The following is a 17,862-nucleotide window of genomic DNA, read 5'->3' as shown; positions in this document are numbered from 1 at the left end:
TAAGAGTCGATGGCCAGAGAACTGCTTTTAAAAGTAGAAATGGGATGATGAGCGAGAATGCTCACATTTGAGACAAAACCGTATCATTTTGAACATGAGGCTGAATGCTAAAGGCGTTAAGTATGTAGACTTCCACGACCGGCGTTGGTGTTAACTGGTGGCGGTGTGTTGCAGGCACGGAGAGCCGTGGGAGCGCTTCCGGGCGCAGGTGCAGCAGCCGCTGCTGGAGGCTGGAGCCGCCAGACGTTACGTGCCCGCGCTGCAGCAAGTGGCTGACGACTTCTTGCACAGGTAGGCCCACTCCCACTTCCCTGCACCCACGTTCGTCGATATGTAACTGCTTCGATTAAATCCACTTGCAGAAGGAAAATCCGAACGGCGCCTGGGTCAAGCAATTCCGCTCTTAAACTAAGTGGCCTGGGTACTTTACTACGAGTACCTGGCACTGCCAGGCATTTTTCACCGATGTGTGAACTCATCTCCTTAGATCAACAGTGGAGATGCTTGAATGAGTAATAGTGGCTCCAAAATTACGAAACCTGACTACGCCTGGGAGAATCGAATACCGACTACATGTCCCTCCACACTGCATCCAAATAACGCCATTGGCAGAAGCCGACGCTGTAACCAGTATACTGCCCCTCCCGCCACCTACTATTAAATATTTATCTCTTTTCATTTTTTGAAATAAATCTTTATGTGTTAACGTACACGCACGTACATGACAGAGAGAGACAGAAGTATAGTCAATTGCGGAAAATGATAAAAAATTTAAATGCTCTTTCTGTTACTTGAGCTCATAATATCTTATTTAAATTTTTCCTACCTTACTTGTAATGTTATAGGGCCTCAAATGGGCGGTCTAAAATTAAAGCAACAAATCGCTATTTCCCCGTGTCTACATCTACATCTACATAATACATCCATACTCCGCAAGCCACCTGATGGTGTGTGGCGGAGGGTACTTTCGGTACCACTATCTGATCCCTTCAACCCTGCCCCACTCGCAAATTGTGCGCGGGAAGAATTATTGTCGGTAAGCCTCTGTATTGGGTCTAATTTCTCGAATTTTCCCCTCGTGGTCAATACGCGAGATATATGTGGGGGGAAGTAATATGTTGTCTGGCTCCTTCTGAAAACTGTTGCCCGAAACTTCAATAGTAAATCTCTCCGTGATGCACAGCGCCTCTCTTGTAACGTCTGCCAGTGGAGTTTGTTTAGCGTCTCCGTAACGCTCTCTCGCCAGCTAAACGATCCCGTGACGAAACGCGCCGCTCTTCGTTGGCTCTTCTCTATCTCCTTTATCAGTCCTACCTGATAGGGATCCCAGATAGATGAACAATACTCAAGAATCCGGCGAACAAGAGCCTAATAAGCCACTTCTTTCGTGGATGAGTTACATTTCCTTAAGATTCTTCCGATGAATCTCAGTCTGGTGCCTGCTTTTCCCACTATCTGGTTTATATGGTCATTCCACTTAAGGTCGCTCTGGATAGTTACGTCTAGATATTTCACCGCAGACGCTGTCTCCAGCTGTTTGTCATCAATAGTGTAGCTCTACAGCAGGGGATTTCTTTTCCTATGTATGCGCAATATGTTATATTTATTTACGTTCACGGTCAACTGCCAGAGCCTGCACCATTCATAAATTCTCTGCACGTCGTCTGTAAATTCTTACTATCTTCTCGCTTTGCTACTTTGGTATAATCAACTGCATCATCTCCGAATAGCCTTAAAGAGCATCCTGCACTTTCTACTAGATCATTTATACGAGGCCCGTTCAGAAAGTAACCTCCGGTTGATTTAAAAAAATACACCAAGTTAAATAAAAATATTTTAATATATACATCTTACAACTACATCTTTGCACTATTTTTCTACATAGTCTCCATAGCGATTGAGGCACTTATCATATCTCTTCACAAGCTTTGAAATTCCTTCTGCATAAAAATCACCCGCTTGTGCCTGGAGCCAGCCTGTGACCGCATCTTTGAGCTCTTCGTCGTCATCAAACCGCTGTGACCCGAGCCATTTCTTCAAATGCATGAAGAGGTGATAATCACTTGGCGCCAGGTCTGGGCTGTAAGGTGGATGGTTAATAACGTCCCACTTGACGGACTCAAGAAGGGCCGTTGTTCTGCGAGCAGAGTGAGGACAGGCGTTATCGTGCAAAAAAACGATACCGGAAGTCAGCATACCACGGCGTTTGTTCTGTATAGCCCGTCGTAACTTTTTTATTGTTTCACAGTATACGTCTTGATTAATGGTCGTACCACGTTCCATGAATTCAACCAACAACACCCCTTTGGCATCCCAAAACACCGTTGCCATCAGTTTTCTGGCAGAAAAATCTTGCGATGCTTTTCTTGGTTTGGTAGGCGAATTTGAATGTGCCCACATCTTTGATTGTTCTTTTGTCTCAGGGTTCACGTACTTAATCCAGGTTTCGTCACCGGTCACGATTCTGTTTAACAATGGTTCTCCTTCGTCCTCATAACGTGACAGAAAGTCTAATGCAAAGGCCATTCTTTGAGTTTTGTGGTGGTCGGTAAGAATTTTGGGCACCCATCGTGCACAGAACTTACGGTAACCCAATCTTGCTGTCACTATCTCGTACAAGAGAGTCTTAGAAATCTGTGGAAAACCAGTAGACAACTCCGACATTGAGAAACGTCGATGTTCACGAACTTTTGCATCAACTGTCTGAACGAGTTCGTCAGTCACCAATGATGGTCTACCACTCCTCTCTTCATCATGAACGTTTTCTCGTCCAATGCGGGACGGTGTCAAATGCGTAACTGAAATCAAGGAACACGACATCAACCTGAGCGCCCTTGTCCACTGCGCTGTGGATTTCATGGAGGAACAGAGCGAGCTGAGTTTCGCAGGATCTCTGTTTGCAGAATCCATGTTGGTTTTTATAGATGAGATGTTCATTTTCCAAGAACGCCATAATTCTTGAGCATAAAACATGTTCCATAATTCTACAACAGATTGACGTCAACGATATAGGTCTATAATTGCGTGGATCTGTCTTATGACCTTTCTTAAAAGTGGGAATGACCTGCGCTTTTTTCCAGTCGTTAGGTACCTTTCGTAGCTCAAGCGATCTACGATAAATTGCTGCTAGAAGGAGAGCAAGTTCTTTCGCATAATCTTTATACAATGATATAGATATCTCATCTGGTCCTGAAGCCTTTCCACTAAGTGATCGTAATTGCTTTTCAGTTCCGTGATCGGTTATCTCAGCATCTGCCATTTCGACGTTCGCACGACGATTGAAAGGAGCGACAGTGTTACGATCTTCCGTGGTGAAACAACTTCGGAAGACCAAATTCAGTATTTCGGCCTTCTCTCTGTTATCTTCCGTTTCGGTGCCGGTGTGGTCGCAGAGAGAACGAATAGATGATTTTGACCCACTTACATATTTTACATACGACCAAAATCTCTTAGGTTTTTACTCAGGTCGGTTGACAACGTCTTACTTTTAAAATCATTGAACGCTTCTCTCATTGCTCTCCTTATGCCCTTTTCCGCTTCGTTCAGCTTTTGTTTGTCAGCTAGGTTTCTACTTCTCCTGAATCTGAGATGAAGTGCTCTTTGTTTACGTAGCGCTTTTCTAACATGGCTATTAAACCATGGTGGGTCTTTCCCGTCCTTTAAAACATTAATCGGAACATAATTGTCTAGGGCATATTGAACAATGCCTTTGAATTTTTTCCATTTGTTCTCCACATCTTCGTCCTCATCACCGAATATTTGATGCTGCCTGCTGAGGTATTCTGAAATTTGTATCCTGCCACCCTTGCTGAGGAAATATATCTTCCTACCTTTCTTAACATTCCTTGTAGGACCTGCCGTCTTAGATGCTGTCACAGCCTTATGATCACTGATACCTTCCTCTACGTTAACTGATTCGATAAGTTCAGGTCTGTTTGTTGTCCGGAGATCTAAGACTTTACCCTCACGAGCTGGTTCTCTAACTATCGGCTCAAGGTAATTTTCGGACAAGACATCCAGAACAATGCCACACGGTTCCCTGTCTTTGGCACCAGTTTTGATGGCATAACACTCCCAATCTATACCTGGCAAGTTGAAGTCATCCCCTATTACAACGGCATGATCAAGAAAATTGGTAATGATATTCTGCAAGTTGTGTCTGAAGCGCTGTACAACTACAGATCCTGACCCATGTGGTCTATACAAGCATCCGATCACTATTTTTGACCATTCTCTGATACTCAATTACACCCAGCTTAATGCACATTCGGAATCCGTGATAACCTCACTAGATTTTATCAAATCTTTTACTGCAATAAACACCCAGTCACCACTGGCGCCTAAGCTATCCTTACGATAAACATTCCAGTCTGAACTTAGGATTTCGTTCTCATTGACGTCTGGCTTCAACCAGCTTTCTGTTCCCAATACTATCTGCGCATTATAACCTTCAGTAAGTAATACTAATTCTGGGACCTTTTCTTGGATGCTATCGTCTAATTCACGGTGTAATCATACAAAATGTCCGCACAGTCATGTTCTGCACGGAAGATGGCATTCCGGTCAATGGACAACCACGTCAACAATTACGTCAGGGCACCTATCAACCGGGCCGGCGTTTGTCAGGTAGTCCCACATCCATAATCGCTGTGTGTACAGTCACAGACGGTACAGTATGGCAAAAACAAGAAGCCTACCAGACTCTCTGCGGTTGACGGGCATAAGACGAATGGAAGCAGGACAGTCGGAAATTGATGTGACCCAAAGGCTTGATGTGAATCGTTCTGTTGTTCGTCGGATGTGGCGACAACTTACAGAGACCGAAACTGTATCCCAAAGACCGGGGCAGGGCCGACCACGTGTGATATCAAAAGCAGAGGACCGTTACCTGGCCGTAAGGACACGACAGTACTGCCTTAGTACTGCACGACAGCTGGCGTCTGAGCTCGCAGCGCCCAGTGGACGTGTTGAATCGAAGCAAACGGTGCTCAGAAGGCTTCTGCAGAACAGCCTTTATTGTCGGAGACCTTCTGTCTGTGTACCTCTGCGCCTACAGTGAATTCGTCAACACGCCACCTGGACGGTCGAATGTTCTTTCCGCAGCTCAGTCTCGATTTGATCTGCAGAGTGATTCTCGACGCATTCGCATCTGGAGGGAACGTGGGACACATTGTGGAAAGAGACCTATATCAAGGAGGATCCTTCATGGTGTGGAAATTTGAAAATTTGTGGTAAGGTCTTATGGAACCAAATTGCTAAGGTCCTCGGTCCCTAAGCTTACAAACTACACTCCTGGAAATGGAAAAAAGAACACATTGACACCGGTGTGTCAGACCCACCATACTTGCTCCGGACACTGCGAGAGGGCTGTACAAGCAATGATCACACGCACGGCACAGTGGACACACCAGGAACCGCGGTGTTGGCCGTCGAATGGCGCTAGCTGCGCAGCATTTGTGCACCGCCGCCGTCAGTGTCAGCCAGTTTTCCGTGGCATACGGAGCTCCATCGCAGTCGTTAACACTGGTAGCATGCCGCGACAGCGTGGACGTGAACCGTATGTGCAGTTGACGGACTTTGAGCGAGGGCGTATAGTGGGCATGCGGGAGGCCGGGTGGACGTACCGCCGAATTGCTCAACACGTGGGGCGTGAGGTCTCCACAGTACATCGATGTTGTCGCCAGTGGTCGGGGGAAGGTGCACATGCCCGTCGACCTGGGACCGGACCGCAGCGACGCACGGATGCACGCCAAGACCGTAGGATCCTACGCAGTGCCGTAGGGGACCGCACCGCCACTTCCCAGCAAATTAGGGACACTGTTGCTCCTGGGGTATCGGCGAGGACCATTCGCAACCGTCTCCATGAAGCTGGGCTACGGTCCCGCACACCGTTAGGCCGTCTTCCGCTCACGCCCCAACATCGTGCAGCCCGCCTCCAGTGGTGTCGCGACAGGCGTGAATGGAGGGACGAATGGAGACGTGTCGTCTTCAGCGATGAGAGTCGCTTCTGCCTTGGTGCCAATGATGGTCGTATGCGTGTTTGGCGCCGTGCAGGTGAGCGCCACATTCAGGACTGCATACGACCGAGGCACCCAGGGCCAACACCCAGCACCATGGTGTGGGGAGCGATCTCCTACACTGGCCGTAGACCACTGGTGATCGTCGAGGGGACACTGAATAGTGCACGGTACATCCAAACCGTCATCGAACCCATCGTTCTACCATTCCTAGACCGGGAAGGGAACTTGCTGTTCCAACAGTACAATGCACGTCCGCATGTATCCCGTGCCACCCAACGTGCTCTAGAAGGTGTAAGTCAACTACCCTGGCCAGCAAGATCTCCGGATCTGTCCCCCATTGAGCATGTTTGGGACTGGATGAAGCGTCGTCTCACGCGGTCTGCACGTCCAGCACGAACGCTGGTCCAACTGAGGCGCCAGGTGGAAATGGCATGGCAAGCCGTTCCACAGGACTACATCCAGCATCTCTACGATCGTCTCCATGGGAGAATAGCAGCCTGCATTGCTGCGAAAGGTGGATATACACTGTACTAGTGCCGACATTGTGCATGCTCTGTTGCCTGTGTCTATGTGCCTGTGGTTCTGTCAGTGTGATCATGTGATGTATCTGACCCCAGGAATGTGTCAATAAAGTTTCCCCTTCCTGGGACAATGAATTCACGGTGTTCTTATTTCAATTTCCAGGAGTGTATTTTATCTAACTTAAACTAACTTATGCTAAGGACGACACACACACCCATACCCGAGGGAGGACTCGAACCTCCTCCGTGACAAGACGCCTCAGATCGGCAAGGTTTAACTGCTGCCAGGTATCGCGACGAGATCTTGAAACCTCATGTTCGGTTGTTGCTAGGTGGTGTGAGCCCACACGGGTGGTTGCAGTTGTCTTGAAAACGAAATATACTGCAGGCATGGCGTGGTCTGCTGCCTCTCACGATTTGAATCTCATAGAACATGTCTGGAGTGCGCTAGGCAGACAGGCTGCATCACGCCAGCATCCACCAACCACCCTCCAGGCCTTGTGAGGAGCTCTGCATGAAGAATGGGCGTTACTGCCTCAGCATGAAACTGATGACATGACTCACAGCATGCCCCGTAGTTGCCAGGCCTGTACTGCAGCCAGACATGGTAACACCCCATGCTGAGCACATTAACCAGTAGTCGGAATGTGTGTGCAAATCCGTTAAGTTGGAAAAAACGAAGAACATTTTTCTCTATCGTTATGCATAGGGCACTTGTTTATGTTCTGTGTTCTTTACATTGTTTTTACTTTATCGTCACCAGTTTAGATTGTTTTGTTGCAAAATAAACGCAACCTTGCAAAATTTCTGTTTGTTGCTTTAATTTTGAACACCAGTGATTTCTATCGTTACGTTGCAAAAATGCTCATTAAAAACTGAAAGCTGACTTTAAGTTATATTACTCTCATTCAATAATATGCTGAAAATCGGAATATATAATTTAGTTTATGTGTAACTGCGCGCCTGTCTCACAATTTAAAGAAATTTAAATCTGCCGCGTAATGGCGGCGTATTGTTGCGCGCCAGCAATGTTATTTCTCGAAGCAGCGATCTTAAGTAAAATCTGAAAATACTTATATATTCTACATGAATGGTCCTATTATTAAGCAGCAACTACAAAAGTAATGCTTAATACATATAATATTCTCATTTCTCACAACCATCTATGTACAAAAGCATGAATAACAATCGTCTGAAACTTCCTGGCAGATTAAAACTGTGTGCCCGACCGAGACTCGAACGCGGGACCTTTGCCTTTTGCGGGCAAGTGCTCTACCGTCTGAGCTACCGAAGCACAACTCACGGCCGCTCCTCACAGCTTTATTTCTGCCAGTATCTCGCCTCCTACCTTCCAAACTTTACAGAAGCTCTCCTGCGTACCTTGCAGAACTAGCACTCCTGAAAGAAAGGATGGCTAAGCCATGTCTCCGCAGTATCCTTTCTTTCAGGAGTGCTAGTTCTGCAAGGTTCGCAGGAGGGCTTCTGTAAAGTTTGGAAGGTAGGAGACGAGATACTGGCAGAAGTAATGCTGTGAGGACCGGGCCTGAGTCGTGCTTCGGTAGCTCAGACGGTAGAGCACTTGCCCGCGAAAGGCAACGGTCCCGAGTTCGAGTCTCGGTCGGGCACACAGTTTTAATCTGCCAGGAAGTTTCATATCAGCGCACACTCCGCTGCAGAGTGAAAATCTCATTCTGGAATAATCGTCTGCTTTATATCTACAGAAATAGTACTCTGCTGTCCGGTCTTGTTAATCGTTTACCAAGAAGACGTAAGAGTTTATTACTCTAAGAACTATTCACAGACCGTCACACTGTTTATTCTTTACCTTGATAACTAAAGCTCTCTTCCAATTATTCTCATATAAACAATGTTTACCGCATTTGCATCGTAACACCTATCATATTTTACACGTAATGTTCTTCACCTTGATGCGTTTAACATATTACACTATTTAATATGTCATTAATATGGGGATTCTATAACAGTGAGCATCGTGTAATCCACTGAACAGACCCATATCAGAAATGTCGATTTGCAATAGGATTATGGAACATAGCCTATACTTTACGCGAACATTATGAACTACCTCGAAGAAAATGATTTATTGACAAATAGCCAACACGGATTCAGAAACACCGTTCTTGTGAAATGCAGCTAGATCTTTATTCTCACGAAGTAATGAGTGCTATTGACAGGGGGCGTGAAATTGATCCCATATTTTTAGATTGCCAGAAGGCTTTGGACAATTATCCTCACAACCGAATTCAAACCAAACTGCGTGCCTATGAAAATATCGCCTCAGTTGTGCGATTGGATTCGTGATTTACTGTCAGAAAGATCACAATTCGTAATAATTGACGGAGAGTCATCGAGTAAAACAGAACTAATATCTGGCGTTCCCCAAGGAAGTGTTGTAGATCTTCTGCTGTCCCTGATCTACATAAATGATTTAGGAGACAGCCCTCTTAGATTGCAGTGATGCTGTCGTTTACCGTCATGTAGAATCATCATATGATCAAAACGAATTGCAAAATGATTTAGACAAGGTATCTGTATGCTGCAAAAAGTGGCAATAGATTCGAAGTAATGAAGAGTGGGAAGTCATGCACAAGAGCACTAAAAGAAATCCGCTAAATTTCAGTTACACCATAAATCGCTCTAATCTAAAGGATGTGAACGCAACTAAATACTCAGGGATTACAATTACGAAAAACTTACATTGGAACGATCACATAGGTAATGGTGTGGGGAAATCAAACCGAAGACTGCTGTTTACTGGCAGAACACTTAGAAAATGCAACAGATCTACTAAAGAGACTGCTTACACTACGCTTGTTCGCTCTCTTCTGGAGTATCGCTGCGTGGTATGGGATCCGTGTCAGTTACGATTGACGGAAGACGTCGAAAAAGTGCAAAGAAGGACAGCTCGTTTTGGATTCTTGCGAAATAGGGAAGAGACTTCCGCGGGAACGATTTCGACTTGGGGTGGCAATCATTAAAACTTAGATGTTTATCGTTGCAACAGGACCTTGTCATGAAATTTCAGTCACGATCCTTCTCTTTAGAGGATGAACATATTTTGTTGGCGTTCAGCCACAAAAGGAGAAATGATCATCGCAATAAAACAAGAGAAATCAGATTCCGCACCTAAAGATTTAAGTGTTCGTTTTTCCCGCGCGCTTTCGAGAGTGGAACATTAGGAAAGTAGCTTAAAGGTGGTTCGATGAACCCTCTGCCTGGCACTTAATTGTGAATTGCAGAGTAATCATGTAGACATAGATGCATTATTCAAGGCCTAATAGTAGAGTTCCTGTTTTCTTTATTTATTTATTTATTTTTATTTTTTTTTTACTTCGTGTCAAGGTAAAGCAGTACTTGTGAACCTGCGAATTACCGAAATGTATAAGCAAAAAATGGCTCTGAGCACTATGGCACTTAACTTCTGAGGTCATCTGTCCCCTAGAACTTAGAACTACTTAAACCTAACTAGCCTAGGGACATCACACGCATCCATGCCCGAGGCAGGATTCGAACCTGCGACTGTAGTGATCGCGCGGTTCCAGACTGTAGCGCCTACAACCGCTCTGCCACCCGGGCCGCCTGTTTAAGCACTTTTGTTGGGAAAGCATATCATGGCTGAAGTACGGCATTCCTGTGAATAAATTTTTTGGGGCGCTGTGCAGCTCACGTGCAGCTGATTTCCAAGTTGAATGTCGAGTACGAGGGTCAATGTCGACATTTTGCAGTGGAACATCTCATAGCTCCAATAAATAAAACGTCAGGCAGACTCATATCTGCGACACACGTTCATCCTACGCCAGTGCATACGCGGTTTCGAAATAAATGCATAACAGTTTCTCCAATTCTTACGACGGTGGGCCTGCATTAAGGAAGCTGGATTGATGCTGGTTGGAAAGAATAACCGATTCCTGCTTCCCAGGACGTAATGTGTGAGGTGCTCGGGTGGAGAAGAGTTTGTACCTCTTTAATTCTGACGAATTTTGCATGAGAACGAGACATGCACTCGACCCCTCCTTACCTACCACCTAATTAACTATGCACACAACGGTAACGAAGGGAAATGATGGTGGACCCTGCTAATGGTAAAATAAGAAGTGCACATTCATAATAATTTAATAAAAATCGTAATCTACTCAGAGGGAAAGAAAGAGAACTTTATCATAATAAACAACAGCAAATCGGATTCTGCATATATCTACAAATGATATGCGGCTTAAATATTACAATGATATTTATTATACATCAGAACATAAAGGCACATGATTATCGATGAATACAGTATGTTAAAGGATAGGGTATTCTGAACTATTATGCGAATAAGAGTTGGTTCGAGAACAAGGGCTCCTACTCTCTGTGATGCAATAGCTTGACGGTAATGACTGGAGGTCCTAACCAATCAAATATTACTCTCTCGACTATATTGCAGTATCGCGATTAGTAGTGAGAGCTCACATGGGATCGCATGGAGAAACAAGCAAAGTGGACTTGTGGCAAAGCGAGCGCGCGTGCTGCTGAGGACTTCAGTATAAAATTGATAGGTCCTACAATGCCGGAGCCGCAAAATACTTTACCAATCCTGAAATTTGTAGCAGGTCGTCGGTAGGCAGCTTTCTGATGGTATAGGCGCCGACTTCTAGTGTGCAGCAACTCTGTTTCAACCCCTGGCCTCGAAGGTTGTCCAGAATTCTAAGTTCTGCCGAAAAAATGTGCGACTAAGTCCCAAGACAGTCCGACTCCGACGATGATCAGATCCCGAATCCTACTGCGCCCGCACAACGCAACGCAACGCCAACATTGCTCAACTCCCTGCCATCCTCGAAAACCGCGAGTCGGCATTCAGTTCTGATTCCAAAATTCCCCCTCACTGTCTCAGAACATCATTCGCGCCAATAGCGACCGTTCCCTCCAATTTCGATCAGGGCTTTATGACGTCAGCTAGCCTCAGTTTAAGTTGACCAGTCATGCCTCTGCTATTCAGCTGAGGGCACTGAACTTGCCGTTTGACCGGCTACGAAAACAACGTGCGTAGACCAGCAGCCATCCGACATCAGACAGTCGCACCCAGCAGGGCGCAGTCCACAAGTATTCTCAGAATCAAGAGGACAATGCAGTCAGTCGGTACCAGAAGTCTTCGTTCCGGACGAGTCGGAACGGTAAACACATAAACTGCGGCGACACTCAGACGTCTCGCAGGTCGTTTCGCCCTGCATACAACAGGCGAAACTCGACCGACGTCAGTCGTTCTGCCAGGCGCTTAACCCCATTGTACGAACCCCTCAGGATTCGGGCGAGTGCAGCTCCCAACCGGAAATGCAGTGTACCGCGTTCTCCGATGTTCGCTCGCCTCGCACAGGCCACACAGGGAAGTAACCCAACGTGAATAGGAATTCAAGTGAAAAGTATTTTTGAGCTCTCAGTACAAATACTCTCATTACAACAACCTTATTCGATCTGTTACCACCGTGCAATGCCACAGAACATTAATAAAACTGATGAAAATGAGTGGCGACATGCAAAAGAGGACATGGAACCTCTCAAGCGGACGTCGGCTTTTCCGGCGAGAAACGTCGGAGAACGAACATTCTGCGATTACTGCAGGAAGGGCACCGGTTGGTGTGGCAGCGCTACGTTTACGTGGTCCGCCACATCGTCATTAATTCGTGCAGAAAATAATACTCACCTGTTTGTTTTATAAATTCATCTTCAGAAATCACGTACGTGGTGGCTGTATTCCTTGTGTAGGATCGTGTATTTTCCCGCAAGGTGATGCGTCTCTAGACATAGTTAAAAGTGTCAGCAAACGGCTTGCTGAATGCGATCGAAATATGAAAATAGGTGCCCCTTATCTCAAGCCCACTGAACTTGTGTGGAACCTCCTGAGTTTCACGCTGTGCTTGACGTTCACCCTTCATTCAGTAACTATAGGTCTGCGGGAAGTATTGCCAATAGCGTTGGACCCGCCAGCATCTGAGTAAGTCATTCCCCGCTTCGACATATTCTAGACACCAGCAGCTGGTGATAGCACTGCAATTTTGACAGCATGTTATTCCAGCCACAGTATTAACACCACATTGCTATGGCGACAGTAAAACAATTAATGCTATTACTAGCATTATAAATATAGCTATGCATCCTATATTTGCGATCATTGTCCCCCGCCGTTACTATTCCTTGTACTTTCGTTATCTGTAATCAATAATTCTTTTCCCAGATAAATGTAAAGATATGAGTGGCATTTAGTAAGTAATGCGACATATTTTTTCTCTGAAAGCAGGTCTGTTTTATTCAGGACTCCAAAACACCATATTATTCCCCTCCTTTTTTCGCTGAGAAACCCTATTTTTCAACATAACTTCTGTTCAGTGCGACAGCCTTACGCCAACTTACTGGGGCCTGGGACCGGTATGCTGCACCCGTCACCTCCCAATCACGCACGTACAGCTGCCTGTGGAGTGCGTCCTTCATTGGGCCAAACAGACGGAAGTCGGAAGGTGCGAGATCCGGGCTGTAGGGTGGATGATGAAGAAGAACAGTCCTATAAAGTCTTGTGAGCTCCTCTAGGGTGCGCAGAGTTGTGCGAGGCCTTGTGGCGCGGAAAAGGGGAAGTTCGTTAGCACTTTTGTGACAATGAACTCGCAAAAGTCGTTTCATCAGTTTCCTGAGGGTAATGCAATATACTTCAGAGTTGATCGTTGCCCAATGAGAGAGGACGTCGAACAGAATAAGCCCTTCAGTGCCCCAGAAGACAGTCGGCATGACTTTACCGGCTGAGGGTGCAGCTTTGAAGTTTTTTTTCGGAGGAGAGGTGATACGGTGCCACTCCGTAAATTGCCGTTTTGCTTCCGGTTCGAAGTGATTGTCCCCTGTTTCATCGTCTGTGACGATGTTCTACAAAAAATTGTCACTATCAGCCTCGTAACGCGCAAGCAATCCCTCACAGATGGTCCTTCGTTGCTCTTTATGGTCTTCTGTTAGGCGGCCAGAAACACAGTGGGCACACGCTTTTGAGTATCACGACTGACCGACGAGTGTGTTGGCACTACCAACAGCGAGGGACGCCCAGTCGCGCAGCGAGGCGTTTGACTGTGAATTCCGTTCACCTCGAATGAGAGTGTCTGCACGATCCAACAATGAAGGAGGCACAGCTGTTTCCGGCCGGGCAGCACGTGGCAGATCGGACAGGTTTGCACAAGCTTCTTGTGACAGTGACAGACGCCTCGCCCAACGACTCATCGTGCTTTTGTTCATTGCCAGATGTCCGCAGACATGCTGCAAGCGCCTATGAATATCTGTGGTGCACTGGTTTTCCGCCAAAGAAGCTCAGTGACAGCCGTCTGCTTGGAACGTATCACCGTTACAGAGGCCATTTTGAATGCATTCATATGGCGCCACCACCTAACGGAACTTCATGAAACTGTAGGGGCTGAAGGGGGACTATTTCATGATGTACCACAAGAAATTCTCCTTTTGTTCACACGCAACTGGCCGAGAAAAGAAATGTGTTGCATTACTTACTGAACGACACTCGTTCAAAGAGCGATAAGCAGTTTCTTCCATTGAAATGTATGTGGCTGTCATGAAAAACGATGAAGACGGGGCCGAGGGTCCACAAGAGAAGTGTCGTATTCTGATCCGAAAATTCCTTCTGATGATTCGATGGGAGGGCATTAGTTGCTGTAGTGGGACCTCCTGCTGTCATTATATTATGCTCTACATTTGTTTCACTTTCTCCAATCGCAACCAGTTTACATTTCTTGAAAGGTGCTTCAATTCAACGTGACATTGTTATCGTTGTCGACGACTCTGGGACACTTACAGTTCTGAAGGACACCCGAAGTCGCAAATGTGGGAAAATGGGTTAAAATTAGTCGTTAACAATATCCTGATTTTATCTATTTCAGTTTCTTCATTATGATCATGCAGTGGCTTCGGTCTGCAGTTGTATAAACTAGTCTGTATGGGAAAAACTATTTTCTAAATAGTTAACTTTACGGTCTCATCTGTTAGAGCATAAGCAGTGTTGGAAAATGCAGGCCTACAGCGACCCTCCCCGACATCTCACGGCTACCACAAACTGTAAGCATCGAAGACAGAACAACTTTTCTGGCGTAGCAGCGATAAATTATATACACAAACCTTCCTCATGAATCAATGTATCTATAAGTAAAGATCATATAAAAATCCTTGCAATAGTTCCTGAAATTAGCCTTCACCCGCGCGGGGTAGCCGCTCGGTCTCGGGCGCCTTGGAACGGTTCGTGCGGCTCCCCCCGTCGGAGGGTCGAGTCCTCCCTCGGCCATGGGTGTGCGTGTTGTCCTTAGCGTAAGTTATATTAATTAGTGTGTAAGCCTAGGGACCGATGACCTTAGCAGTTTGGTCGCATTGGAACTTACCACAAAAAAAGCCTTGAAGTACAGATCGAAAAACCAGAGGGGGGGGGGGGGGGGGGAGGGAGGCTTTAATTTATAATACGTATACATTATCAAACGGTTACTGTCATATGTCCTGTAGCCCCAATAAAATGTTATTGTCTTTTTCATAGATTAAAGACGGTTTCTCATTGACTTGTGCAAGACTGCAGTTTATAGGATAATATATACTTCCTTCGTATATTGTAGTTCCTGTGGAATGGATAAAGGCTAAATATCTCTAGCTACAGAATGAATTTCACTATGTTAACGGCACCATCCAAAAATCACGTTAGGCAGAGATTTTACGGGTGTACAACTAGCTTTTAGCTTTATGAAATCCACAGAGGTGATGACAATAACGCAGTGTTAGCTCTGCATCAACCGTACAGGGTCTACAGTATACGAATAATGTATAGATTACCCTGTAAGCTGTATACATGAGCTTACAGATGGCATGACACTACACATAAACGGTCTGTGATCTACGTAACAGTACTATAATATTTTCCTTAGCTACATTAAACAGAACGATACGTCTTTGATAATGAAACTCTCTGTTCTGAAACCTGTTCTGTACTGACACGTTGTATTAGGTTTGTGCATAAGTTCGTAGCGTTTTTGTTTTGCATGTAGGTATTCGGGTTGCTATGGGTTTATTTATCAAATGTTATTTTTTATTTGTGGTTTACTGTTGCTATTTGAGTTTACATATTGTCATTTTGTCGTTTGGAGAAAGTGAGTGGAGCTGCGGACGCTAGAAAATGGAATTCCAAATGGAGAAATCGTAACGTTTCCGACATATTCTTCAGTCTGAATTCAATAGACGGTGACAGCAGCGGAGGCAGCCAGAAACATTTGCGCCCCGTATGGGGGATGATGCCATTGGACCGAGCACGGCAAGAGAATGGTTTTCTCGTTTTAAAAAGGATCGTTTTGACATTACTGATTCTCCACGTTCAAGAAGATCTTCGGGGTTTGATAAAAATCGTTTAAACGCATTGATACACAATTTTCCACTTCAGCGTGCTCGAGAACTGGCAAATGTGACGAACTACGATCATTCCACTATCGTGCGATATTTGTGCAGCAGGGAAAATTCAAAAACCGCGAGTCTGACTACTGCATGCTCTAAGCCAAAATCACACAAATCAGCAGTTGGCTATACATGCATCTCTGCTTGCACGTCATCAATTGGCTCGTGAACAGCACCGATCATTCATTGTTACTGGTGACGAGAAGTGGTGCCTTTACGCTAACATAACGAGAAGAAATTATTCATGTAGTAAAGGAGACGAAAACTTAATTGTGATGGGGGACTGGAATTCGGTAGTAGGAAAAGGAAGGGAAGAAATAATAGTAGGTGAATATGAACGGAGGAAGGGAATGAAAGTGCAAGCCACCTGGTAGTGTTTTGAACAGAGCATAATTTAATCATCACTAACACTTGCTTTAAGAATCATGAAAGAAGGTTGTATACGTGGAAGAGATCTGGCGACACTGGAAGGTTCAGATTGATTGTATAATGAGTAAACATAGATTTAGGAACCAGATTTTAAGTAGTAAGACATTTCCAGGGGCAGATGTGGACTCTGACCAAACTTTATTTGTTATGAACTGTAGATTAAAACTGAAGAAATTCCAAAAATCTAGGAAATTAAGGACATGGGACTTGGATAAGTTGAAAGAACCAGAGGTTCCTGAGAATTTCAGAGGAACCGTCAGGTAATGGTTGGTAAAGCAGGGGAAACGACTACAGTAGAAGATGAAATAATGAAGGCAGCAGAGGATCAAAGCGCTAAATAAACAAGGCTTAGAGGGAGCCTTGGATAAAACAAGAGATACTGAATTCAACTCACGAAAGGAGAAAACAAAAAAATGCAGTAAATGAAGCAGGCGAAAGGGAACAGAAACGTCTAATAAATGGGATTGACAGGAAGTGCAAAATTGTTAAGCAGGAATGGCTAGAGGACAAATGCAAGGATGTAGAAGCACATTTCACTAGGATAAAGATAGATGCTGAATACAGGAAAATTAAAGAGGCCCTTGTGGAAAAGAGAATCAGTTGTATGAGCTCAGGTGGTAAACCAGTTCTAAGCTGAAAGGTGGAAAGAATATACGAGGGTCGTTCAGAAAGTAACCTCCGGTTGATTTAAAAAAATACACCAAGTTAAATAAAAATATTTTAATATATACATCTTACAACTACATCTTTGCACTATTTTTCTACATAGTCTCCATAGCGATTGAGGCACAAATCGTATCTCTTCACAAGCTTTGAAATTCCTTCTGCATAAAAATCACCCGCTTGTGCCTGGAGCCAGCCTGTGACCGCATCTTTGAGCTCTTCGTCGTCATCAAACCGCTGTGACCCGAGCCATTTCTTCAAATGCATGAAGAGGTGATAATCACTTGGCGCCAGGTCTGGGCTGTGAGGTGGATGGTTGATAACGTCCCACTTGAAGGACTCAAGAAGGGCCGTTGTTCTGCGAGCAGAGTGAGGACGGGCGTTATCGTGCAAAAAAACGATACCGGAAGTCAGCATACCACGGCGTTTGTTCTGTATAGCCCGTCGTAACTTTTTTATTGTTTCACAGTACACGTCTTGATTAATGGTCGTACCACGTTCCATGAATTCAACCAACAACACCCCTTTGGCATCCCAAAACACCGTTGCCATCAGTTTTCTGGCAGAAAAATCTTGCGAGGCTTTTCTTGGTTTGGTAGGCGAATTTGAATGTGCCCACATCTTTGATTGTTCTTTTGTCTCAGGGTTCACGTACTTAATCCAGGTTTCGTCACCGGTCACGATTCTGTTTAACAATGGTTCTCCTTCGTCCTCATAACGTGACAGAAAGTCTAATGCAGAGGCCATTCTTTGAGTTTTGTGGT

The 17,862-nt window shown here is 45.2% G+C and overlaps 1 protein-coding gene across 1 annotated transcript in view; it reads left to right on the top strand.

Moving 5' to 3' along the window:
- The window catches only part of LOC126441271 (probable cytochrome P450 49a1), a 133,732-nt gene that overhangs the window by 24,037 nt on the left and 91,833 nt on the right, over positions 1-17,862 (top strand). The window contains exon 5 of the mRNA XM_050090680.1: positions 175-291. Within this exon, the coding sequence (XP_049946637.1) occupies positions 175-291 (117 nt within the window). The remainder of the gene's footprint in view (positions 1-174; positions 292-17,862) is intronic.

This window comes from Schistocerca serialis, chromosome 1, assembly GCF_023864345.2.
Source record: "Schistocerca serialis cubense isolate TAMUIC-IGC-003099 chromosome 1, iqSchSeri2.2, whole genome shotgun sequence".
Lineage (NCBI taxonomy): Eukaryota > Metazoa > Arthropoda > Insecta > Orthoptera > Acrididae > Schistocerca > Schistocerca serialis.
Note: the sequence above shows the minus strand (reverse complement) of the source record. Positions and strands in the feature narration are given on the sequence as shown.